This window comes from Podarcis raffonei, chromosome 2 (assembly GCF_027172205.1).
Source record: "Podarcis raffonei isolate rPodRaf1 chromosome 2, rPodRaf1.pri, whole genome shotgun sequence".
NCBI lineage: Eukaryota > Metazoa > Chordata > Lepidosauria > Squamata > Lacertidae > Podarcis > Podarcis raffonei.
Window position 1 is genome coordinate 68,400,649 of NC_070603.1, and position 27,514 is coordinate 68,428,162.

Consider the following 27,514-nt stretch of genomic DNA (forward strand, 5'->3'; position numbering starts at 1 on the left):
CTACGAAAATACAGTAAACATGTCAAAGAACACCTTGGCTTGTCACAGTTATCAGAACTTTTAATATTTAATCTTGCCAATGCTGTTAGTCATTTGTTTCTGTTTTAATATGGCCTTGAGTGAGTCAATAGAAAGCTGCCATATAAACTGTTGACAATAAAACAGAGCAGTAAAATATAGTTCCTTTCAATCTTACAGCATGTGTTTATGGCAAGGCTAGAGATATGAAGCAGAGTCAACAGATAATAGTCTGAATTACTTATTGTGGCATTCAAAAGTGGCAGCTTGTATATGAATATGCTCCTTAAAGTGTCCTGGCATTCATGATTTCTAGCATCTAGTTCTGTGACAACACAGATCTTTGAACCCACCCGGACAAATTATCTCATGTGGTTTGTGCTGTGTTGGCTATTACTTCACCGCCCTCTTTCCCTTAAAAAATACCTTTCCCATAGCACACGCTTGTTTGGACAATGACGTCACGGAGGAGGGGGAGTCTGAAGTACCACAAACAGGTCATATAAAAAAGTTTCTTCTGGAATCTTGAGACATAGCTTCTTCAAAAGGATTATTCTTTTAACATCAATAAGCAGCTCTACAATGAAAATAACTAGCATATTCCTTCTCCTTGCAGTGGGGATCTTCTGTTCCTCAGGTAAGGGCTACATAGAATTCATGTCTTTTTCCTTGCAGATGCTAAAATTCCCAGTATAATTGTTCAGTCGATTTCCTATACGCTCCTGACAAAGGAGAGTATAGGAAAACATGCACCTGTATGATGGAATAGAGTCTCATTTTGAGGCTGAGGGGGGAAAGAACAGAGAGAAAGAGTATTTGAGTGACTTTGATGAGAACTAAAAAGGAACCAGATCTACGTATTAGATCTTCTCCAGATTTTGTATTGCAGTTCTCCAGCCAGGTGTGTGTAAAATTCATATACTATGGTAGTTTCCATTAAAGGAAGCGCATTAGTGAAAATAACATACAAAAATGCATTATATCACAGGAAATTGCTTCACCAAAACATCTATATTAGTCAAAATTAAATGTTCTTTTTTAAAAAATCCAAGATTTAAAGATCATTCTATTTTTAAGGTCTAAATATGCAGCAGCAGACCTTGACACCTCAAATTTCAGTGACATCCTGTGTGAAGCCAAAATTTGCCCCCTTGCCTCTCGCTTTGCATTGGACTTCATATCATGGCATCTGCTGCAGCGCCCCCAAAAGCTCCACACCCAGTGTGACTGAACAGGTCACGTTCCCCTAGATCCACCATTTGAAATATGCACCCTTGTCAAATGAATGTATTTTTGTTAAATATTTAAATGTTGTTGTTGTTTTAAAAAATTAGACTGATTTGATGCAGCTATAACACAACCAGCCGAGGTTACAGGCTCTGCTAGAAGTAGAGTGGATTTCTAATCAATAATGTTTTTTCTCACATTGTTAGGCAATGCAGAACCTGATGGTGGCAACGGTGAAGCAAGAGAGGTAATGTTGTCTTGATTATTTAAGTGCAGTGCATCCTGCTTTGGTGAAATTTTACCCCACCAGTATATGGCAAATGCACTATTGTCACATAAAAGAAGTCAGAACAATACAATATGTCAGGTACTGACAGTGCTTCCCCCCTTTTTTGGGTAGAAAATGAGGTGCCGCTACACATACATTGATAAAAGAGTCATGGATGCCAGCACAAAATGGCTGCCCTGGGTACTGAGCTGAAATTCAGGCAACTCAAACCTTCTGTCGTTGCCTTCGAGAGGAGTGCACTGAAATCACCTAGCTATGTTTCTCTGTGTATTTCCTTACCAATAAACTAGCAGTGGGGAACCTAAGACCTGGGGTTGGATGTGGCTCCCAGGCCTTTATATCTGGCCCCCAGGGCTCACTCTACGCCCATCCCCAGACTATGCCCAGGAACCCTTATCATTCACATATTTGGAAATTAGTCAACTGCACAAATGCAAGAGTCTCATCCATTGCCCTGCTCACTTTTACCTCTGGCCCTGCGCACCCCTGGCATGCACCCCCCATTAATGAATATGGTCCTATGAGTGGAAAAATATTCCCCACTGCTGCTATAAAATAACTACACAGATATTTTACTAAGCATGCTGGCTGGCGCTGATGAGAGTTGAGGTCCAACATTATCTTGACGGTAACAGGTTGAGGAAGGCTGCAGTAAAGAAACTCTTGCCAAACAAACTAGGATTGATAACTGCAAAAGGCAGCAGCTTTTACTGGGAAACAAATGCCACAGCATAAAATGCTTCGGTAGCAATGTCTAAATTTCTATGCCATTCTTCACTCTGCTTCCTCAACTTAACCTTCATTCTCCAGTATCTTCGTTCTTCAATATCATCCTCTATTAAAGAATACTAGGACTGGCTCTACCATTAGGCAGTGTGAGGCAGCTGCCTCGGGCAGTTGATTTTGGGTGTCATGAAAGGGGAGCAAATGTATTGTTCTTGGATTTTTACTGCCAGAAAAGGGGAAGGTGGTTGTGAGATTTTCTTGCCTCAGGTACTGTTTGTGGGTACTATGGCTTGACTTGGGGAGAGTGGCACCCTTTGTCACTGTGTCTCAAGTAAGCAAAATGTCTTGCACAAACTTTGAGGGATATAAATTTAAAAGATTGTTGCTGTTCCAGATACTGAACTGTACAGCTTTTATTCTACAGCCAGCCTGTGAACTTTATGAAACACCAGGATGCCCTAGAAATTTTGATCCCGTCTGTGGCACTGACCAAGTGACCTATCCCAATGAGTGTACCTTGTGCAGTACAAATCAGTAAGTATCTGTTTTTCCTTTACCACTTAGTTTCTTCAAGGGAACCTGTTTTCTTTAGGCCTTTGGCCATCTTTCAAGCCTCTTAAGTAGATAGGAGCGCCAGTAGGTACCACAGGGAAAGAAATAGTAAGTTTGATATCTTCAAATCCCTCATTTCAATCTGTGTGGTCACCCCTTCTGTGAACAGAATCTTTCCCTAAGAGGTACAACGCTCACATCATAAAGATTACCCACACCCACACTCCAAAACAGAGCAGCAGTCATAAAGTAATTCAAATACTTAAAATTGCTACTTGCTCTGGTATATGGAGTGGTGCTAGATTATCCTCTTTAAATGGGCCCTTCTGAAAGGTGGGCTATCTGGCCAATGTAGCCTGATGGCAGATACAGCCTAATTCACTTAGGTTCTTGTAGTATTTTTTATATAACATTTTGTATTGGTTTTACATGATTTTATACATTTTAACTTTAACCATTTCAAACATTAAAATAAAAGGTTTCTTTTGAACCTTTGGACCTCTATGGGTTCCATATTTAAGATTTAAGTTTTCTGCATCCTTTTCCTTTATCCATCTGTTAGATATCTATAGTTACCATATTTCCATATTTGATTCCACATTACAAGTGTCATTACATCCCTGACAATGATTTTAACTGTTTAACTGTCTTTTAAATAAATTAAGAATTTACTCCAGTCTTTTAAAAATAATTGATATTCCTAGTTTCTGATCTTCCCTGTCTGTCAGGGAAAGGGAGACAGCTAGAGAGACGAGGGGGGAGAGAAGCAATTGAGAGCCGAAAGAGCTCATTAGCAGTCTGTCATCCAACTCCGAGGAGGAAATAGGGAGGGGGAAACCAGTCCCCGGAACTAGCTACTCTCAGAACAAAGGAAATAGGAGGCATGCCCTGCACTGATGGGCATGCTGGGGAAAAAGAAGTCACAAATATTCAGTAAGACATCTGACTGAGTTAAGCATGGACGCGTTTGTTTGAACTCTTGTAACTGCTTTGAACTTTTAGTAATAAATCAGCAAGACAGAAATGGCTGTGTGCCTGGAGCGTTATCTCTGCTAGTTTGGCAGCAACAACTCCTCACACCGTCAGTTTCACCATCTCTGCACACTCTATCAGTTTTGTCTGCCATTCTTCTCTTGTTGGGACTTCTCCTTCCTTCCATCTCTGGGCTAGGTTCTCCTAGTATTTTTAGTCCCAACAGCAAGATGGAAACAATAGTTCTGAAGAAGCATCATGAGGAACAGAAATAGGAGATTGAAGGGAGCTTGTTCCAACATCAGAGGCAGATCCACACCATACATTTAATGCATATCCAACACATATTTATAGCAGAGGACTTGCTCTTCAAAGAATCCTGGGAACTGTGCTTTGTTAAGGGCAGCTCTCTGTGAGAGGGAAACAACATTAGCATGTGACAATAAGCTGGGGTTCTGCCCAGTAGAAAGGGTATTGCTGGCACCTACAAACCCAATTTTCATGTTCCACACTTACTTTCTGAAAAATTGCACTCCCTTCTCCTGCTGCACATCTGCATGGGTGGTTGTGAGAGGTTCCAAAGCAGTATGGAAGGTGACTCAGGAACTGCAAAGGTGCGGGAATCAACAAAAACAGTCTCCCTCTTTCTATCAGAACAGGGATTGAGTGGCTCTCCAGATGTTATTGGATGACACGTCCCATCATCCCTAGCCATTGGCCATGGTGACTGAAGTTGATGGGAGAGGGAGTCCAATAACATTTGGAGGGCCATGTATTCTCCATCCCTGAATTAGCAGGAACGAAATCCAAATCCCTTCTATCCGCAGAAGGACTCATTCCATGAATGGAAAGGCACCTTAGGATCCAAATCAATGTCTCCCCCTCCCTCTTTCTCAAGAACGTGAATTTCATCTAGTGAATTCTGAACATATAGCTGCTCTTGAAGGAACAAGGTCATTTTTTCCGGTCAGTTGGCAGGGCCTTATTTGACACAGAGAAGGTGAAAGTCTCCCTTAAGAGCCTTTTCACTGTTTCAGAGACTGTGCAGGCAGTAGCTCCATGTATGCCTGTGCATATGTCACTTTCAGTATTAATACTTCAACAGGAATTTGTATGTGTGAGTAATAAGGATAAGGATGGGGGAGAAAGTTGGTTTTGTTGACATTTTAGGTGAATCTACCTTATTTGAATTTCTCAAAAACCACAGGCAGAAAAACAGTTCTCCTGTGAAAGCCACAGTACTCTGAATTTTGAAACACAGTTCTCTAGCTCCAAAGTGTGTGGGGAGGGGGACGTATGCATAACTTGCATGCAAATGCTGGTGAATTTTCATGAGGACTTGGCCAGTGAGATCCTGCCCAAATTGTAAAATTCTATCTCTTTTAAGTTGTCCATGCCCTGAACACTAGCAGGTGTCAAAACGTATTATCGCACAAATGCATTAGCCTCTGCCCCTAGCAATGCCTATCTGAAATACATATGCTCAGATTCTCACAAGGCATGATTTGGCAGCATCTCAACTTTGACCTGGGAAATGAAAGATACTATTCAGTATGTTTTATACTTTTTTTGCAGGCAAAAGAATGTACAAGTCAAAATTAAGAAGGCTGGAATTTGCTGAGTGTTGAACATGCATCATTTTTTTGCTGAAGAATATAGGAGTGGGCTTTCTGGCTTTCTCTGATGAAAATGCAGAGTTAATAACTGCTTGTTATTCCTATTTTCCATATTTTATTGTCAATAAAACAACAGCATTGCAGCAATCTAGTTTGGTCATTGTATTTATTCTTGATGGGTACTTTTTGGCAAGTGAAATAAGCAACACTCTTCTACTGAACTATATGACGAAGAGTTTGCACACACATTTTCTGCCGAGTCCTCTTTGTATAAGGAACTGCATGCAGGAGGTACTGTATGAATTAGATGGCTATATTTCATAGCATTTGTCTGTAATCACAACAAAACTGGAATGAGCTGCCCACACCATCTGGTGAGATGTTTTTCATTTATTTACTGCCATAAAAGAAACTGTTGTTTCTTCACTTGAATAATTCATAGCCTGCTCTTCATTAATCCCAGAACAGGCTACAATATAAAAAATTAAGCAGATAATAAACAATAAAACCAGTTACATAAAACCAATAAAGAGAAGATCATAATCTACAGTCATTGAACAAGACAACAAGCTGCCCAATTCCACATCCAGCTTAACCAACAGCCTGGGCAAATAAATATGCTTTTAACTGGTGCCCCGAACCCATCCCAGCTGATGTCAGTTGAATTTGCAAAGAGAAGCCCGGAGTTGGACAATACCTTTATTAGGACAAACCCACCCACTCCCCAAATACAAAAATTCTCCAGAACTCTTCATTAGGCAAGATGTTACACAAAGAAGAGAGTCATGTGACAAAATGGGAGTAATAAAATAAGGCTGGTTGTTATAGCCATAAGGTCTTGCTGACAGAATGGGTTTCAAGATGGAGATTGCAAGCTAAGTCCCTCTGAGGTGATGAGACATCAGGTAATACCACTGGGAATAAAAGGAAAAAAACACTGGCTGCTGCCCCCGTGGTTTAAGAAAATAAAGATGGGCTTGCAGCCCAGTTCTGCCTCACCACACTTTCAACAAAACCCACAGGTTCCTGGCAGCCAGAACCAAGGAGCAACATGGCAGTCTTTATATCAGTAGCAGATGGAGCTTCACCACTTAGGTGACCTCTGGTCAGTTGGTTCGCCACTGTTTACAGGGAGGAAGAGGGGGAGGAACGAGATGGTAGTGAGTCTGATGTGGTGCAAATGTACTGGCAGAGCCCATTCAGGGCTCCTGCCAGCTGGTTTGCACTGCACCAACTTTGCCACCACCTCTTCCTATCTCCCTGTACACAGCAGCAATGCAACCAACTGGAGGTAAGGTGCCACCTCACCAGGCCATCCACTACTACTTGATATGCTTCATATCATATACTTTGCATGCATTGTGCTGAGTCAGACTCAGCATTTGAACATGAACAAACTTTTTGCAAGGCAGGAAATAAAAGGAAATGAACAGCCTGAATCAAAGGAACATACTGTTTGACCAGCAGGTGGTGCCCATGTATTACAAAGCTTCAGAGCTGATAAAACCTGAAAGCAGCATTTGAAGTTCCTTCCAGCATCTTCACAGTGGGGGGAAACAAACATTAATGTCCCATGACAACAAAAAAGCAGGCAGGTTAGTGCTTAACAGGTGATACTGAAATGCATCTGGAGGGCTGTGTGTTAAATATATGTACATTTGGAAGAACTGCAGTCAATTCACACATCTGCCAAACTTTCTCCAAGAAATTGTTCTTGGGGTGGAAGCCCTGCATGCCATTGCCCTTCTGATTCAGAGTCTTCAAGCTCATTTCCTGAAGAACTCTGACTCCAGTGTCATGACAACAGGGAGGCTAGATGAATCAAACAGAGAAGTGAAGGTGGGGAGGGGTGTTACCCATTCCTGGGATAAAACAAAATGAGAGATTAGGGGATAACAGGCTGAAAATTTAGTCAAGTGTGACATAGGTGAAGACCTCCTGCTAAGCTCACAGAGTGTTCAGTAACACAATAACAGACCCCTTTTCTGTCTGTTAGCCATTGCAATCATTCTGCCTGGAGCTTGGCCGAGCCTTGAGCCAGGTCCACTCTGAACTGACCACAATCTTTCCTTCTTCCCATTGTTGCTCCCATGACTTACGAGGTGAAACTGTATCATTTTTGCTTGTGCTGTTTTCCTAATGGGGCTGAACGATTTCTAAAATGAAAATGCAAAATAGCATGAGCAAAGAGCACTCTGCAAACTGAGTGTGAAATGTTTAAATGCCTATGTTTCAACTATCCATGTTGTACATTTAGACAGAAATTTCAGATTTTGTGACAAGAAAGCTTGGCCATTGTTGTTTTGAAATCCATATTTTGATTGCAAAGGTTTTGTTCTAACATAGAGAAAACCATGGGTGGTATTCATCCTAGTCCTACTCAGAGTAGACCCATTGGGGTTAATGGACATGGCTAACTTTCATTAATTCATTCCAATGTGTACTCTTAGTAGGACTTAGTTGACTACAACCATATATGAGATGGCTACACCATGATGCATGCAAAGGATGGTTTTTGCAATGAATGGCTTGAAAGCCAAGTCATGTAGCTGAGTTTTAACAAACCTCCATCATCTTAGCACAGCCTCCCACAGCCTGGTGCTCAACCTGATGTTGCTGGACAAAAACCCCATCAGTCCCAGTCTGCATGGCCAATGATCTTCAGGTGGTGAAGATGATGAGCTTCTCTCATACAAGGCTCTATGGTGTCAAGACTTGTTATTGACACAAGGTCTGCATCGTACCAGTTTCAGTGTGCAGTAGCAACTATTCCCAAAATAACTCTGGAATCCTCTGCATTTGCCAGCATGAGAGCTAGCTTCAGCCACGTTTCTTGCTATCACTATTTAAAAAGGGTGGCTTGCCAAAATTAGATACTAAATAATGAAGTTCAGGCTCAAAGTTTGACTTTAAAACAAGCAAGAATGTGCTAAGGTATCAACAGGAATAAATCACCTTGCCCCAAGAAACAAGGTAATGTATTGGCAAACATGCAAGAGATGCGGTTTTGACTTGTACACAGAAATCAAAATTTCAGATCTTATCCACAAGCAAGATGTCTACAACCAATAACTGATTCATCATTAACATTCTGCAACTTCATTGCCCTTAACTTCCAAGCTACAACAAGAGGTTGCACTGATGAATAGGCCAGTGTTGCACAAGGAGAAGGCGATTGGCGCAATGGATCTTTCTCCTTTCTGCTCTCCTTTCCAGCTCCTTGTTCCAAAGGAAAAGTTTCTACAAAGGATCACAGGGACTTTCTGAACATTGTAAGCAATCACCTGTAATCAAGTGGATGAATCTTATGCCGCCACATACAAACCTCAAAACGCAGAAGCTGTAGCTTCCGTTAGCCTCCGTGCAATTAAGCCCATGCAGAGAGAGAGAGAGAGAGACAGAGAGAGAGAGAGAGAGAGAGAGAGAGAGAGAGAGAGAGAGAGAGAGAATATGGAGCTACTGCCCTCATTCCCTTTCCCATCACCTTCTCTAATGGCTCTTCTTCCCTGCTCTTCTCCCTGCTGAACAGGCAAAGGCACTCCCCATGTGGCAGAACACAGGTTTCAGGAGACTGGAAGAGCTGGTGTGCATTTGGCAGGCTTGCCTTCTGTGCATCAGCTGTATAGTCTGGTTCCGGCAGCGAAGACCATGGTGGGCGGTGGTGTCAGCGGACACAGACCTCGCTTTTTCTCCACACCTTCTTAAGACTAATGACTAAAGGAGTTTCCAGCTGCGATGAGTGATGGGTGTGAAACCCTGGACATTCATTATGTCTCGAGGGGGGTACAATTATCTGCAAAGAGGGCCTACACCCAATAAGTGAAGAAGAGAAGTGGCACCCAATAAGTGACACCCAAAGGCACTCTGTTGCCTTTTTTTTCAGGCTTGCTTCCCCTTTGTGTAAGAACCAATTGCACAATCTAATGCATGCTTACTCTAAAGCAGAGGTGGTTAAACCTTTGGACCTGAGGCCACTTTCAGTCTTGGCCAAGCCTCCAAAGGGCACAGACCAATGATGGGTGTGGCTACCCCACACTGTCATGCAGGAGCGTCTCCACCCCCATCGTCCAGCCTGGACACTGAGATCCAGCTCTCAGAGGGTCATCCGGCGGTTCCCTCACTGCAAGAAGTGAGGTTACAGGGAATGAGGCAGAGGGCCTTCTTGGTAGTGGCTCTCGCCCTGTGGAACGCCCTCCCATCAGATGTCAAGGAAATAAACAACTACCTGACTTTTAGAAGATATCTGAAGGCAGTCTTGTTTAGGGAAGGTTTTTTTAATATGTTTTACTGTGTTTGATGTTTTAATTTGCTGGAAGCTGCCAAGAGTGGAAAGATAACATCATCATCATCATTATTATTATTATTATTATTATTATTATTATTATTATTATTATTATGGCACATGCAAGCACAGGACACACACAGGTGCACAGCGCCCCCTTTCTTCAGGTTCTTTGTGCAGCAGATGAGCAAATGATTCATCTGGGTGCTGGCCTGAGTGGAGAGACTTAAAATATTCTGTCTGACCCAGTGCAGGGTTTCTATTCCCTCCACTTTTTGTTGCCATCCAAAGCAGCATGTTATGGGTGGTAGCAGATGAAGTACCCAGGCTAGGGGTTTTCCATCCCTGCTCCAAAGAAAATCTGGGTGTGTTCAGTGGGGCTTCCTGCCTAGTAAGTATCCTCAGTAATTGCAGCCCCAGTGTCTACTCCCAGCAAGGAATTTGCTTTACTGTTTCTGGACGGATGGGCTTCTTTCTCGGTGTCAGTGTAATATAACTCACAATGCCACTGAGCTGGCACATTAAATGGAGGGGAAAAGTAGGAGAATTATGCTTGAAGGAATGGAAGTTGCCTCTCGTTTTGTCTGAGTCACCCCAGCCTTTCATCCTGCCTTCCTTCCACAGGCAGCACTTCTGAAAATTACTGTGTAGGATGGCTTTGAATGCAATTTAAACGATGCAATTAGGAAAGGGGGGTGAAGGAGCCTGTCGCTGCTTTTAGGAAGCAGCAGATTTCACCCTTCAGTCTCTATCCCCTCTAACGTTTTCGCTTGTTCAGCTACTACTCATGAAAAGAAGCATCTGCATTGTAACAGAGGGGCTATAATTAAACTTTTAACAGGGCCTCTGCACACAAAGGGATTTGAGGCTTTACTGAAATCACAGCTCGTCCACAGTTTCTTTTGCCTGGCCACTTTCCTCCGGGAAAACCCACTCTTTAGTGCTGAATTGGAACAAACGGCAATGGAGTTTTAATCGGTCCATCACAGGGGTATTAAGTGGTGACTTGGCAATACATGAAGGAGCCATTGCAGATCAAATATGATGCAGATGGAGCTTTCTTATTGATTTACCTACTGGCAGTGGAGAGGACTTGCCACGGAGCCCCTGTTAAGGTGTCATGGAGGACCCACCACAAGCCTTCCTGTCCTTCCTGCCACGGCCAGGCAAGTTTGGGACAGGAAGGAGTGGGGAAGGGGAATGAGTTGTGGTGGGCTTGCAAGGGAAGCTTGGGTATGTCTCTGGCATGGGTCAGCCAATAAATCAAGGGCATGCCTAAGCCAGTGGAGAAATGCCAATACAGATGACCCCTCTATCTTGAGCATCACAACAAAATTGCCTTACTTACAATAACCACAGTAAATGTAATGGGCAGCAAGCATCACTAACAAAAATCTCAAAGAGCCACATTAGGATAGAACTTGGCGTTCTTGGCTTCATCTCTGTACTGCTGTACACAAATTGGATTACAATGCAAATCTCATTGTACTGAAGTATCGCTTTCCCAGAAAAGGAATACATATATATTCCTTGCTGCTTGGAATACAAATGACCCCTCTATAGTCATGGAAGGCAGGCAGAAGGGAGCTCTGCCAACATTTCCCATTTATTTTCTGCCCACAGCATCCATGTCGGATGCATTCAGCATGCAAGACTAAACAAGATTTTGTGCATCTGCTGGCACTTGTCAGCTCAACATGGTGTCTGGAAACCAAGATGGACCCTGACTGCTTTGTCAATTTTCAGCAGACATGAGGTTGATGGAATAAGGACCGACTAGATAAAGAATTGTTTGCATGCATGCTGTGGCAATGATTTACAAAACAATAAACATAAAAATAAGCATGGATTAAACAAAAGTTTGGCCTTTGAATGAGGTTGGCAAAATAAATGGGCCTTTTTGTCTCTCTTTTCAAAGTTTTGAAAAGTTTGGGGAGGTCAAGTTCTCTCTCTCTTTCTCTTTCTCTCTCTCACAAACACTCTTGCTCTTTCACTCCTTAGCAAGCAAACAAGATGGGCGGGACTTTGTGCATGCCAAAATATGATCCAGCAGGCTTGATAGGATCCGCAAACTGAGTGGTCCAAAGTACAGCTGGAGAGACTTGCATTTTCCAATCAATGTGGCTAATGCATCCAAAAGCCACAAAAGGGACTAAAGATGTTGGAGCTCCCATGTTTATAAGAAGCACTTATGCAAGATAAACACAGCTCTTACATATATAAACAAAAGCACGGCTGCTCCATCAATCAGGCTGACCTAATGGTTCGGAGGCAGTGAAATCCAAATACGTTCTGCACTTTGGTACTGGGAAAGGAAAAGCTTCCAGAAAGGAACAGTTTTATCATCTGGCTCTTCTTCCGTTCTTATCTTTAAAAGGGTGTTGGATAGACTGATCTATTCCATGTACTAATAGCATGTTCTTGCTTATTTTTATTTATTTAGGGGGGAAATATAAATCTCCTTAAATAAAACAACCACACCCTTCCACATAAAACAATGGTCAATAAAGCACAGATAAGATCAGCAAAGGTTAAAAAGAAGCCTATATAAATAAATTACTTCAAGGATTTTTTTTCTCTATTTAGAGCATTTTTACCCAACTCTTTAGCCAAAGAGTGGCATGCAAATAATCAATTAAAATAAAGTAAGTAACACAACACACAAGGAAAATGGGATGAGCGGGAAGAGACAGAACGCAAACTCAGGCACCCATTCTTACATAGTAGTTCTTATAACAACCAGCTGCCATAGAAGCAGTTCAGGGGCAGGAAGTGCCTGGTGGAGTTGGTCTTTTGGCAAACAGAATGGAGTGAGCCTGGCTCCTCATCTCTTTCACTGAGGCAGCCTGATGGAAAACCACACACCACTTACGTACAAGAGGGAGGGGATGCCAAGGTTTGCAGAAGTACAAAAAAAGGACTAGAATTCTAAAGGGGGCGACTGACCATGTTTAGAGGACATGCTGATTGAGGAGAAACAGAAAATTAGAATAATGTATCCTAGAAACAGGCATTGCTAGTTGGCTGGGATCCTAAACAGGAGCATTCCCCACTGCAATGTTTTATTTCAGAACCCGCTTGTTAGCAGCAACTGTTAGACTTGGCAGCTCAATGGAACTTCTGGATCCAGAGGCATTAGGTCTCGGAATAACAGATTATACAAGCAAATGCAAAGGACCGTTTCCTTCATGCCTTCCCTGTGGCTTCCTCTAAGTATCGCTGGAGGGTTGCTGTACTAGACAGAACCTTGATCAGCTCTAGCAGAGCTATACTTATATATGTTGCAGTACAAGGAGCCAAGCCACAGGTGGACAACCAACACCCATGTAGACAGAGGTCCAAATGGGTCACTGCCCCACCAACTTCAGTGCACCCTCAGCCATTCCCTGCTTGCTTGCCTACCTCCCTACTTACAACCATTCCAGAGGATGGGCTACCTGACCACTCCTCCTCCTTAGTCCCAGTGTTTCTGTTGTAGAACTCAGTAGGTGGGAAGAGAATGGGAGCAAAACTAGAATTAATTGGTTCTGCCCATCATTAGCTCTGGCAGACCTACAGCTGGTCTCCCTCCCTTTTGCCCGACTAGTCCCACTGCTACTGCTACAGCCCCAGACACAGTTTCTGTGGCCTCTGATGCCTCCATAAGTGCCACCTGCCATCTGGGGATGTCAGAGAAATCTAAGGAGACACAGAACCAGATTTGGCTCCATTTTGCACTTTTATCCATGTTCAGGAATGGAAATCAGTAAAGCCAAAAGGATTGGTAATTATTATTGGGAGTGGGGGTGCTTAAGCCTGCAAATAGTACACAAATAATGACATATTGGGGATATTTCCTTTGCACTGGGGTGGAGGAGAGCATGAACAGAATTAAACCCCTGAGAGGTGGAGGTTAAAGCCAATTTTTCACAGGTTTAAACTGTGCAAAGGGATCTCCTAGGCCAGGCATCCCCAACCTGTGCCCCTCCAGATGTTTTTGTCCTACAACTCCCATGATCCCTAGCTAACAGGACCAGTGGTCAGGGATGATGGGAATTGTAGTCCAAGAGGACCGAAGGTTGGGGATGCCTGGCCTAGGCACACAGGCAATCAAGAAGGATTTAACCCCCACCCCAATTAACGACCTGATGTAGGAGTGAAATCAATAACATCAACACTAATTATGGCAGAAATTATGAAAAACTATAGCAGACGCTCAGCATGATGAATAATGTAGTTGTCTGGTGGAAATGAACTGCAGCAGAATAGAAACAACAGCTAGTTTTTATCAAAAACAGATCACAACAGAAATTGCTTCCTTCTAACGGGTGATGCTGTGGGTTAAATTACAGAGCCTAGGACTTGCCGATCAGAAGGTCGGCGGTTCGAATCCCCGCAACGGGGTGAGCTCCCGTTGCTCGGTCCCTGCTCCTGCCAACCTAGCAGTTCGAAAGCACGTCAAAGTGCAAGTAGATAAATAGGTACCGCTCCGGCGGGAAGGTAAACGGCGTTTCGGTGCACTGCTCTGGTTCGCCAGAAGTGGCTTAGTCATGCTGGCCACATGACCCAGAAGCTGTACGCTGGCTCCCTTGGCCAATAAAGCGAGATGAGCGCCGCAACCCCAGAGTCAGTCACGACTGGACCTAATGGTCAGGGGTCCCTTTACCTTTACCTTTAACATCCCTGATACCATTACATCAGAGTTCCTTCTTTCCTGTTTCTTAGCTTTACATTTTTTCCTGGCTTTTAAGAGTGTCCCCTCTCTTCTTTCAATAGTGTGGTGTAGTGGTTAAGAGCGGTAGATTCGTAATCTGGTGAACCAGGTTCGCTTCCCCGCTCCTCCACCTGCAGCTGCTGGGTGACCTTGGGCTAGTCACACTTCTCTGAAGTCTCTCAGCCCCACTCACCTCACAGAGTGTTTGTTGTGGGGGAGGAAGGGAAAGGAGAATGTTAGCCCCTTTGAGACTTCTTTGGGTAGTGATAAAGCGGGATATCAAATCCAAACTCTTCTTCTGTATCTTCAGAACAATAGTGAGGCATCTGATCAAGGCCTGTATTTTAAAATGAGCTTAAAGATATATTTGCAAATGTTTGTATGTTTTATGCCAGGCAGAAAACCAGCTGGCTAAGGACTTTGGCAGATGTTTATCCTCCTGGGCAAGGGCCCCCCTGATTTATAGCAGGAGCCAAAATTCTCAAAGTTGTAAAAGGGAATTACAGGCTGGGAGCAAAGGTTACTGACCCTACAGAATACAATTAAGCTGCAAAAACACTAATTAAGAGTTGGTAAATAGTAGGATTTATTGTTTAACAGAAAATAATACCATGTGCCTCCCATTAGAGACTTTAGCCACATTTTCCTAAGGTTAAAGGGCAAGAGCTAATGGGAAAAGCAGCTGGCCAGGAAAGGGGGGTGTAAACTGAAGAGTTTTACTTTGAAAAGGATCTATGTTAATGTATGAGATTTGTTGGCTTAAATGTAATTATGCAAAGGATTTAGAAAGTAAGAAATGTTAGATTCTTATGTTAGATTCTTATTTCATTGATGGTGTGTGAGAATGTGAACCCAAGATCTCTGTTTAAGACAAAATGTAAGACAGAATGGGCCATCTGTTTTAGCCATCTATTTTGGAATGGAGGGGCAACAAGGGCAAAAGGTGATCTGGTAATTAAGGTGCCTTGTCGAGGCAAATGTAAGATATATGGCTACTTGTTTGCCATTTATAGATAGAAGGAAATGTAGCTCTTTGTCTCCCATAAAAGGCAATAGGAAATGGGTGTATCTTTTATGATTGGTTCTAGCAAACAGCCAATAGGAATTTCAACCAGGCTGATTGGACAGAGGCAGCCAAAGGAGGAGCAAGGGGGCTGGGTTGAGGAAATATAAGTACTGGCCATCAGGGCTGGAGGATAGGCAGAGCTTTGGTAACCATATACCACTGTGCCTATCATTTATTTGTCTGACAAATAAATTATTATTTTAATTTTTCTATTGCTGCATTGAATATTTCATTCCATCTAAGCGTTAACCACAAGCAGGGTGCTACAATAGGAAGGAGCAGTATTGTATTTGATTAAAAAAAAATTAGGAGGGGGCCTTTATTCTGGCTGCATGGCTTTGGGAAAATATGTTTCTCCCCAACCCCCAGCTGTCTGAGAGGCAGGCTTCCACTGTGTGTGTATGTGTGTGTGTGCAGTACACAACACTCACAAAGGAATTCCTTTAACTTGATTTCCAGAACAGCAGCTGTACTGGTGTGTTGTACTAAAGAAGTACAAAAAAAACTCAATGTATGTTTGTTTGTAATTCAATCAAAAGATCCAATGGGGCTTACTTCTGAGTAGACTCTAAATTCTAATATGTTGTAGATATGAAGAAATGAAGCAGGATAAACTTTATTTCAGGTTAGTTAATTCTGTTGGTATGGGGCCCCTGAGAAATTTTCCCCGGTGGAAATTTTATCCTTGGCAGGATAAAGAAAGGTTGCCCACCCCTCCTGGAGCTAGTCAGTCAGCAGAAGCTATTCCATAAGCAAATGGTAAAGCTGACTTCAGTTCTCTTAAGTGGGATATTTTCCTCAATTCTCAGAAGATGGGCCTGGGAATGGGGTTTTCATTTTGTGCATCAGTACTTTTCCATTGAGCCTGTTGATGTCAGTCCCCTTTTAGTCATCACAAAAGGACTCTGTCTCTGCATTTTAAGTAAGTCCTGGGTTGTGGCCAATGCCCAAGGTTCTTGAGGGAAGTTGGATCCTTTTCCAGGAAGCAAGTAACTAAGCCTCTTTTGCCGTGACTGAGCTTGTCCCAGATAGTAGTCCATTTACATGGCACCAGAGAAAACTCAATCAGAGCATTTAAGGCCCACGTCTCACTCCTTTCACCTGCAATGCCCCGCTTGGGTCATTCTAGAACAACTCAACCTAAACTGGTGCCAAGCCAATGGTTAGGGACACTGGGAACTGGTAGACTAAAGCAACCGTAAAACACCGTGCTGAGGAAGGCTGTTCAAAAAGGTGTGACAGTACCTTGGGAGTAGATAGATAAGTGTTGGAAATGTAAAGAGAAAGAAGGTTCTTTTTATCATATGTGGTGGTCTGGTAGTAAGGTTATAGCTTACTGGTAAATGATCTATAATCTCTATATGCTAAGAACCAGGCTCAATCAGTGAAGATAGCTTTGAGACTCTTTCAAATGAAAGTCCTCCCCCTTCTTTTGGTGGGCATCTCTTTAGGCTCCCGTAGGGATTTTTTGAAACTGGATTCTATCCAAACACGATTCCTTAGAGCCATCCTTAGGATTCCCCCCTCGGTAGCGGGTGCGGTTATGAGATTAGAGGTTGGCTGGCAAGCTCTACGGTATGTGGCCTTGAAGACGAAGCTCTGGCTATGGCTCAAGCTTTGTTTTAAACCAGTGGGTATTGCCCCCTTGATATTGAGGGACGATTTCCAATCATCGTGGGAAAGGGAGGTCATTAACGAGGTTCAATCCTGTGGATTGTCTCACCTTTACTTTGAGTCTATGACGTACAATCAAGCTAGAGCTGTGATCTCCCGGAGACTGAGTGACATTGCCAGACAAGAGGACATAGCCCAGGTAAAACCAGGGGTGTTCCTAGGGGACCAGATTTATCGGACCATACCAGCCCCCTACCTTGCAGAAATCCACTATGTGGAATACCGCAGACTTCTTACAGCGGCTAGATTAAATGTCCTTGACTCTGCAATATTGTGGGGAAGGTACAGGGGAGTACCATACGCCCAGAGAACCTGTCATTGTGCCATGGGTGTGGTTGAGTCCACCGAACACATTCTCTTGACTTGCCCTTCTTATGCAGAGCTTAGACAAAATTTTATAGACCCACTCCTATGTCAATTTAGCTTCCTACCCGGAGAAAACCAGGTTTTACACTTGCTGAATAATGTCACTAGAGCTATACCTTCCTTGGTGGCCAAATTTCTTTTTTTAGCTTTTAAGCGTCGCAAGACTATAATTGACTGTATTGATATGGGGCTATCTGTTTAGCCCATTTTAGTGTTGGCTAAGCTCTAAAATCTTCCTGGATGTTTTAACCGTGTATTGACAAATGTACTTTTTTCTGACTGACTGTCGAATAAAAGGTTGATGATGATCTATAATGAATTGAAAAAGATGTTTAAAATAACGTTTGTAAAAAACCAAAAAAAAACCCAGAGGCTTTCCTTTTGGGTATTATAGGGACAGAACTACCCAAACTGTATAGAAATTTATTCATGTATGTGACTACAGCGGCAATAATGTTACTTGCCCAAAAATGGAAAGAAGAAGAAGTCCCAGCCAAAGAAGAATGGATACAAAAACTTATGGAATATGTAGAAATGGCAAAACTTACCAGAAAAATAATAAATCAAGATAACAAACTTTTTTTTATAAAAGAATGGAAATTGTTTATTGAATATGTACAAACAAACTGTAAACAGATAAGTACTGGCAGGATTATTGTCCTAACCTGCAGTTTTATAAGAGTATATATTAAAAGTAGAGGAATAAATGAGGAAATTAAGTTAATCTGGAATATGCAGAAAATATAAAAAACAAATTTAAGGAACCGCAGAAAGAGGGAGAAGGAAGTCAAGTTTTGAAATGTTAAAATGATTGTAAATTTACTGAAATGTATAAAACTGAATATCATAAAAAATAATAATAAAAGAAAAGTGCACTTTCAGGGATGAAGTCAAACTGTTGGGAAGCTACAGCACCTGCTGAGGTTGTAGAGACTGATCTGGGAGAGAGATGCTTTGTTGCAGCTGGGGCAGGTGAAAGTGTCTGGTTGTGCTGATGCAGGTGAACATTTGGATGCATCAAAATGGTGGATATAGTTGTCCCTTTTACCCTTCCTAATTTTAAGTACAGTGCAGTGTCAGCTGTGTTAACTGAACTGCCCTTAGTGATCTTGAGTAGGCCTCTCTCACCTATCCAGTGTCAGATAGGCAAGCAATGCCATTAGAAATGAGGGAATTCTCTCCCAAGTGAAGGAAGCTGATATAAATGAAAGCCATGTCTATGTGCACTTTCCTGGGAGTAAGCCCCATGGAGCCTGGTGAGGTTTAATTCCAAGAAAACAGGATTGTGCTGTCATTTTGAAAGTCTCACAGAAACTCAGAAGTCCAGGTCTGCAGCAACATTTGTCAGCTTATCCAGTTCTCTAAAGAGCGGCAGCGTACGTTGGACTGCAGATCCTCTTATTAAAGAACAATAAAGCACTGCAGACGGGGGATAAATGCTTTTACATCTGTTGAGATAAATCTATCCCAAGACAAGAGGAGCATCTGGCAGAGGATTAAAAATACCTTCACAAACTTGTGCTCTAGCATTAAGGCTAATTGTGCAGTGTTGGCATCTGGAGCTGGCGCATCATTGCAAAGTGGCTCATGTTTTGTAATTTGTTGGCATGAGCCCCCATCAACTCTGTTACAGACATAGCTCATTACCCCTAAGCCTAACTTCTCAGAAGGTGGAAGGGGAGCAAAATGTTACTGGAAATGACACACAGCACAGAAAATTAAATTCCGCCCTCTCTCAGAAAAAAAACCTGCCTTTCATAAGGTATATGAAGGGAAGGGAGGATACTTCAGTAACCAGGATGCTGCACTCTGCTCAGGGAAGGCTTCCCCCACCTGAAACAGTCTTTGCCTCACTGATGCCACACCTCCCTGTCTTTGTTCTGTGCTAATTAATGGCCTATCTCTCAGGCATTTTCCTGAGCACAGATAAACTGGTTCAGTCTGCATTTTAAGGTAAAGGTAAAGGGACCCCTGACCACTAGGTCCAGTTGTGGCCGACTCTAGGGTTGCGGTGCTCATCTCGCTTTATTAGCTGAGGGAGCCGGCATACAGCTTCCGGGTCATGTGGCCAGCATGACTAAGCCGCTTCTGGCGAACCAGAGCAGCACACGGAAACGCCGTTTACCTTCCCGCCGGAGCGGTACCTATTTATCCACTTGCACTTTGACGTGCTTTCGAACTGCTAGGTTGGCAGGAGCAGGAACCGAGCAACGGACGCTCACCCCATTGCGGGGAATCGAACCGCCAACCTTCTGATCGGCAGATCCTAGGCTCTGTGGTTTAACCCACAGTGCCACCCGCGTCCCTGCATTTTAGCACTTTGCTAAACCCAGCATCTGGCAGTCTATCTCAATATTCCAAGCATTGATTAAATTCTAACATTTACTACATCCAGGAATTATGGGTGTCCTGCTCTTTAGTGCTCAATTGGAGCAAACACCACTTTGGTTTCCCCCACACTTTGGGTTTGCTCCAATTGACCATGAAAGATTGGGTATTCAGAGAGAATGAAAGAGTGGAGGAAAGGTAACTGTGGATAAGCTCTAAGTCGATCAGAAGTGGATCTTATTGCCATGGTGCTGCACCCACCCACAAATATTAATTTAATTTGTGAATAACATCTGCATGGCTCCTTCCCAATAATATTTTAGCTGGTATAAAATTTAGATTTCTGTGCTCCAAAATGGGCAGAGGGGCAGGCAGGATTGGGGCAGGCGGGCAGGGGAGTCTATGGGCCTATCTCAGAATTAGCTGGTATTTATTTTGTTCTTCTGTGCAGCAATACTTTCTCCTTGGCTGAAAAAACAAAGACAAAGAATCCAAAACTATAAATCTTCCATCTAATTTTTGTTTTCTTGCAGACTTTCTTATTTCCTTCTGAATGTCTATTTCCTGCATGGGAATCCGTTTAAAGTGGCTTCCAGTATGCAGTCCCTGAACCGAAGCAGGAATTGAGAAAAACATTCTTCGCTCTCTCCCACAGTCAGGCCAAACGGGTACAAGTGCACCACTCTAAAGATCATCTAAGGAATGTGATACTATGGGAACTCAGTAAGAAAGCTGAGCCGGACAGGCATAATTTGTAAAAGTGTTGGCCCACAGCCTCAAAAAGATTAGCATTTAGCACCACACTTAGCTAGAGATTAGAGGCACGAATGAGCTTTCAATTGTGTGCAAAGGCATCATAAATTTCAAGAAGCTGGCTGGGTGCTGCTCGCTTGTTTACCTAGTTAGGTACATTTTCTTGGTCTCTATTCCAGGGAAATAGGATGCCAAAAGGAAGCAAGTGAGCAGGGAATGAGCAGTGTCTATGTGTGCGGGCGGCTCATTGCTTGGGACTCACCTTGCCCACACACATTGTCCAAGCCAACTCCACCACTGTAACAGCCTGCCCCTCCTAAAGCAAGCACCTTGATTTTGGGTGCTGATGTGTGGAGGGTGCTGCAAGAAGGGGTCTCTATTGCCTAAGTGAAAAGTTCACCACCGCCTCAAGCCAACAGGAAATTGACTAACAACAACTAGTCTCCTTAATGCAAAGGGACAGATGGACCTGTGGATCTATCCAGGGGGCTGATCCCCATGCAAACTTTGCATTTCTCCCCATTTCTCTGACTTTTAAAAGCCCTGCTTACTCCCCTGGGGAAAGTGCAGCTTTGCCGGAAGAGTAAGAAATCAAGATAACAAACTTTTTATAAATGAATGGAAATGGTTTATTGAATATTTACAGAAAAATTGTAAACAGATACAAACATTAGCATGATTATTGTAACAACCTGCAGTTTTATAAGAGTATATATTTACAGTAGACAATTAAATGAGCAAGTAAAATGAATTTGGATATGCAGAAGATATGGAAAAAATAAATTTAAGGAACTGCAGAAAGAGGGGGAAGGAAGTCAAATTTCAATATGTTAAATGAAATGTATAAATAAAGAACTAAAAAAGAGGGGAGTGAAGCTTTATTCTTCTGCCTTGCAAGGAAAATAATGTCTCCACCCCCATCGTTCAGCCTGGACACTGAGGTCCAGCTCCAAGGATCTTCTGGAGGTTCCCTCACTGCGAGAAGCGAAGTTACAGGGAACCAGGCAGAGGGCCTTCTCAGTAGTGGCGCCTGCCCTGTGAAACACCCTCCCATCAGATGTCAAGGAAATAAGCAACTATCTGACTTTTAGAAGACATCTGAAGGCAGCCCTGTTTAGGGAAGTTAAAGTTTGAAGTTTTATTCTTTTTTAATGTTCTGTTGAAAGCCACCCAGAGTGGGGTAGAAAAAATAAATTTATTTTTATTATTATTATTATTATTATTATTATTATTATTATTATTATTATTATTACCTCATGGATGGTGGAGGGCAGGGGAAGACAACAGACAGTTGGTCCCTTAAGGGAACCCAGAACTGGGGTTAACCAGATGGTGACAGAGTACAAGCTAGTGGTAGTTGGAACAGGAGGCACTGGGGCAAGTGCCTGGACCATTCAGCTTCTCCAGAAACATTTTGTTGATGAGTATGATCCTATGATACAGGATTCCTACAGAAAGCTAGTCATGATTGATGGAGAGACATCTTGGTTACAGTAGGCCATGAAGGGTACAGTGCATGCAAGACCGGTACTTGCAGACAGGAGAAGGCTACCTTTGGGACTTTGATATTAACAACATCAAGTCCTTTGAATACATTCCTCAGTAGAGGGAGGAAATCAAGAAGTAATGGGGTGGGGAAATTAAGTGTGACTTTCCAACTGTGGAAAGCTGGCAAGCCCAGGAGCTGGCTTGGATTCCCTGCACAGAGATGTCAGCCAAAACTAGACAGGGAGTGTAATATGGCTTCTACACTTTAATGCGAGGGATCTGACAGCACAAACTATGCAAATTGAATCCCCCAAATGAAAGAGGCCCAAGCTGCATGAACTGTAGATGCTTCATATCATGAGGAAGCTGACCTGACTTGGAGGGATTTCCACTTTGTGTAGTGCAGAGACAGAGGCAATGTGAAAGAAGAATCAAGGGGATTCAAGGGGACAGACAAGATGGTGTCTGCAGGCCCCAAGAGCTCTGCTCAACCTGTCTCAAAACCTTGCCAAGGCCTGCAATGAACTATTTTTTATTTTCAAAAACAACACCCTCCTCTTCTTGCCTCCCCCCCCCCTCATGGCAACACATACAAAGCCATAGATTGAAGGAATTTTTTGTATGGTGGTCTTGAGACTGGCTTCTGTATCTCTCTCCCTGCTCCAGAGGATGGATTGGCATTGCCTGTTTTTCTGGAGCAGGCACTGGCAGAGCAGAGGGGAGGCCCAATCTAGAGCAGCCAGGCAAGTGGTTCCTTCAGTCTCTTTTAGCTCACCTCTTTGGCAGGGGCCAGAGCCTAGCTGGATCTGGGGCTGGCCTGCTTCTTTTCTTTCATGATGCTTTTTATTCAAAAGGGAGCAAATATATAATACCTGGGTTGTGTGGCTCCATGAATGTACCTCAGAAAAAGGGTTAACTGTTGCCTGTGGAAGATCTTGCCTCTTTGGAAGGTGCTGCCAAGAAAGTCCATCCACTGACATTCTCTAGTGATAGGGAAAACTGAATGCTCCTAGCTAGGAACATGCAGCCGGTGTGTGTGGCCTCTTCATCTGGTGTTTCTTTGCCCACCAAGAGATACAGCAGAAGGGATGACAGATGTCTAACTTAGTAAGAAAAAGAGTTAACCACCTTTTCACCTCAAGACCTCTTTTCTTTGTTTCTTTGTCTTCTAACTTTCATTGAATTAGCAGTACAATGTTCACCAATTTGCATGGACTAATTAGCAATTAACTTTGCATTCTAGAATTTCAGCCTCAATGAGCAAAGACAAGATTCCTATAAAGTGAAATCACAATTCTGGTTTCCAAAAACGGTTGTGTAATTCCACACACCCCAGTGCACACAGATAATGAAGTTGCGTAAGTGCATTGTTTTGTCTTGATTTCAAGTTCTTAAGAAAAACCCAGTTCCAAAGGGACAGGCATATGCAAATTTCCAACTGACTAATCTCTTTGAGCTTATATCCCACCCTGTTGTGAAGACTCTGGGCTAGTGGCAAATGTGTGGATAAAAAAGTAAACATTAAGCAAGATTCTCAGTGTCTTGCGAAAGAACAATGTTAAACAACAATTGATGACCTCCTTCTACTGGTCCACAATAGAAAGTGTCCTCTCATATTGTATCACAGTGTGGTACGTTGGCTTGACAGCCATGAACAGAAAGTCTTTACAGAGGGTGGTGAACACAGCACATGATATCATGGGCTGTCCCCTGAGCCCGCTAGATGACATCACAAGGGATCGTTGCCTTAGGAGAGCGAGAAAAATTCTCAGGGACTATTCACACCCCGGCCAGCACCTCTTTAATCTTCTATCCTCGGGCAGGAGATATAGAAGTATAATCAGTCGTACCAACAGGCTAAAAAACAGTTTCTATCCATGGGCTGTTAGGCTGCTGAACGGAAAATAATATAGTGCAACTGACTTTCAGGGTTGGTGTGTTGTGCAACAAGCACACAGAGTGCAATGAGACTGAGTGTTTTTTTGGGGGGGAGGCTCGGTTAATTTCATTGTACACAGGTTGTACATTGACAATAAAGGTATTATTATTATTATTATTATTATTATTATTATTATTATTATTATTAAATAGACCCAACAACACAGCTTCCTGTTGAAGCCAGATCACATTGATCTGCTGAAATGAACAAGCAAATAAATCCTACATGTCTTCTCAGATGTGCTCACAGTAATGTTCTCTTGAAGCACCAGAGGAAGGCAATATCTACTCTAATTAATTAATTAATATACTGCTTACACAATAACAAAACCACTGGGGCATTAAAACATCCTTCCTTAAAATACACTAAAACAACCAATTAAAAAGCATAACAATTAAAACAGTTTAAGAACAGATGAAACAATAAAATCACAAGTTGAGTTCAGGGGGATGCTGCAGAGCTGAAGCGGCTACAAAGAAGAGAGACTGTCTCTCAGTGCCAAGACTTTACATGTAGTCCCACAATTCTGTTTCTGATTATTTTTAAAGGTAAAAACAAAAACCATGAGAAAGTGGAATCTGGAGAGGGAAACCAGGAGGGGTTTTTTAACTCTTTCCATCAGTCTGTTCCTGGTTCTCATCAGTTGCGCAACTTCTGCATGTGCTCATTCAAAAGTCCATTCCATTCCCTTTGCACAATCAGGAGGAGGGGAAAGAAGAAGAAGAACTACTACAATGAACAAAATGAAAAAGTTTGTATTTTTTAATGTGTTTTCTCACAAAATATACACATCTCAATATATTTTATCCGAAAAGGCACATTATAAAACACACTTTGATCTATCTTTCTTTGAGCAAAGAACTACACTGCAGAATGTGGAGAAGTGTGAGATCCAAAGGAAAAGAACTTCCTTCATGAGTCTGTGAGGAGTGGATCACATCAATGTGTATCACAATTCACACACACACACACACACACACACACACACACACATCAAATTTCCTCAAGTATCCTTTCCAGCCACTTGGCTGCTCAAAACCCACCCTTTCCTCAAAGCTTCCCACCTCATAGGGAAAAGATTTGAGCCTAGGTTTGAGAGGTCAAGGAAGCTGTATTATACCAAGTCAGGCCATTGACCCATATAGCTTAGTGCAGACTACACTGACTGGCAGCAGTTCTCCCAGGTTACATAGGGGAGCCATTCCCAGCCCTACCTGGAAACACCATGAAATGAACCTACCACTGAACTACATTCTTATCTGTCAACAGTTTCACGTGTGATTTGTAAAAACAGGTGCTAAATAGTCAGAAGGACTGAATTCCACATGGACTCAAAACAATGAGTCATGTTTGGGTAAGAGGATTTCCAGTTAGCTATGTTGGCAACCATTTATTTTATTAACCTAAATTTGATGTTCAATGCTTGTGTTCCATCCCTGCCATTTACACACCGAAATGAGCCAATGAATTATTACAAACCATCACTCTGTGCAGTGAGCTTTCTTGGAATTCAGTACTGGCAGAAATCCATTCTGAAAGCACTGCAATTAATTGGTTCATCGGATTTGGAGATGGGATGTCCATGTCGTTTGCTGTCCAGTGGCAACTTGAGTGCACTTGTACCACATAGATGCACTGAGAAGGATGGGAAATTATTGGCATATGACAAGGATGCACTTTAGTCCTTCTGCAATAGAGAGAATTTAGGCTGGGAGGCCAATGACAGAGACATCACATTTGGCACCGAATCCAGCAGTCTTGGATATGTTTTTGAAGTGACGACAGCTACAAAGAAAAGAGCTCAGGGGGATTCAATGATCACATTCAAAGCACACATTCACAGCACTTTGGAAATAAAAAGCTTCCAGTTTCTCTGGCTTTCAATTTCATAAGTAAACATAATGTAAAGCTAATCCGGTTTAACTCTGCAGACAACATTGCACTTTGGTGCATTTGTATACAACTGAGGTTAAGATGTTTGTTTTCCTTCTGTTTCTTTTACTGCTTTGGATGAATATTTGAGGTTGGCGAACCACTGGAAATGTTGTTCATTCTTCAGAATTCTCCAACATGTCAACTACTTAGAAAGTGCTCCCTCCCTCAACCATTTCCTGCTCTGCACTTGCATGAAAAACACAGCTGAGACTACAAAACTTTGCCTATCCTCTTTCCTCCCTTGGCTCCCATTGGCCCTTCAAAAGGAAGCTGGAAGAAGCTGCTGCCTTTTTGGCCAGCAGTTCCATTACTGGATTGTGTCTCTTCTTTGAAGTTTCAGCCCTCATCCTTTCTTTTCAACCCGAGTGGTTCTGATGCTACTCTCATCTTCTCACTCACATAATTGATATTTCAGGTCTTTTCTAAGCCTGCCTTGATTCCTACAAAGATTCCATGGACCACTTCTTTTATAACTAACTCAAACCTGTGCTCTCTGACTTGACAGATCTCTAGAATTTTTAGATGGATATTGGATGTGAAAGGATGGTAAAATGCAACTGAAATGGCATTTTCCTAGGAAATTTTGCTCTCACGTAACCCATTTTAAAAACAACTACACTGGTTGTTTCCAGGCCCAATTCAAGGTGTTCACAGTCATGTTCATAGCACTAAACGACTTGGGCCCCAAAGACCTCAAAGACCACCTCCATTCCTAACAGTCCCTCTTGGGTCTTAAGGTTAGCAGAGGAAGCCAAGTTATGTCACCCCTTGCGTGCAGAGCTGGCAGCCTCTCACCCTTTTTCAAACACCGTCCCTTGTGGAGTGTTCCCTCAGCCTCCTCTCCTCTCCTAGGGAGTCCTCTGAGCAGCCACTGCTGCCATCCCTGGTCTCTGAGCTGTCACCCCTGCCCCAAGGAGAGGTGCCTCCTCACACTGCCCCACAGTAGCCTGGGACTTGTCTGTCCATTCCCGACAGTAAGGGCTGGTGGACAGACTGGCTGGGCTCCCTTGCCAGCTTGCTTACTCTGAGGCTGTCTCAGCTCCTGGCAACCAGCACCCCCCTAACCAACCCCAGAGACACCATTTGCCTGTGGAGACGCGAGAGGGCATCAGAGGAGAGAGGGAAGGAAAGAAGGACAGAGACCAGTGTTGCCCACTGCACCCCTGACCACCATTCAAGGCACCCCAGGGGGCCATGGCACACTGGTTGAAAACCACTGCCCTAAATCATGGAACTCTTTCCTCACAGAGGTGCATAGCATCTTTATTGCACAGTTGCCACCATGCCTCCTCCATGAGAGGTCCAGATGGTGGCAACACGAGAATGGGCCTTTTCTACAGTGGCTCCCCGTTTGTGGAATCTCTCCAGGAAGGTTTGGCTGCAGCTTTCATTATACAGCTTTAGGCACCAGGCAAAAATCTTCCTTTTCAACCAAGCCTTTGGCTGATTAACATCCTATACCCTTTTCAGTGTATTTGTGGGAGGGGGTTGGGCTGGATGGGAGGGTTATTGGTTTGTTTGTTTGTTTTTGTTCTTATTTTCATTATGTATTTTGTGTTTTTAATTGTGTATTTTTATGTTGTGAACCAC

The 27,514-nt window shown here is 42.9% G+C and overlaps 1 protein-coding gene and 1 pseudogene across 1 annotated transcript; both read left to right on the forward strand.

Moving 5' to 3' along the window:
* The first annotated feature begins 425 nt into the window (after positions 1 to 425).
* LOC128408031 (trypsin inhibitor ClTI-1-like) lies at positions 426 to 5,541 on the forward strand. Its single transcript, XM_053377152.1, has 4 exons — positions 426 to 655; positions 1,452 to 1,492; positions 2,685 to 2,794; positions 5,360 to 5,541. Exons 1-4 carry the CDS (start codon positions 601 to 603, stop codon positions 5,403 to 5,405), a joined length of 252 nt encoding a protein of 83 aa, XP_053233127.1. The 5' UTR covers positions 426 to 600; the 3' UTR covers positions 5,406 to 5,541.
* A 16,350-nt stretch (positions 5,542 to 21,891) lies between these two features.
* Positions 21,892 to 22,411, forward strand: LOC128403684 (GTPase HRas-like; annotated as a pseudogene).
* The last annotated feature ends 5,103 nt before the right edge of the window (positions 22,412 to 27,514 follow it).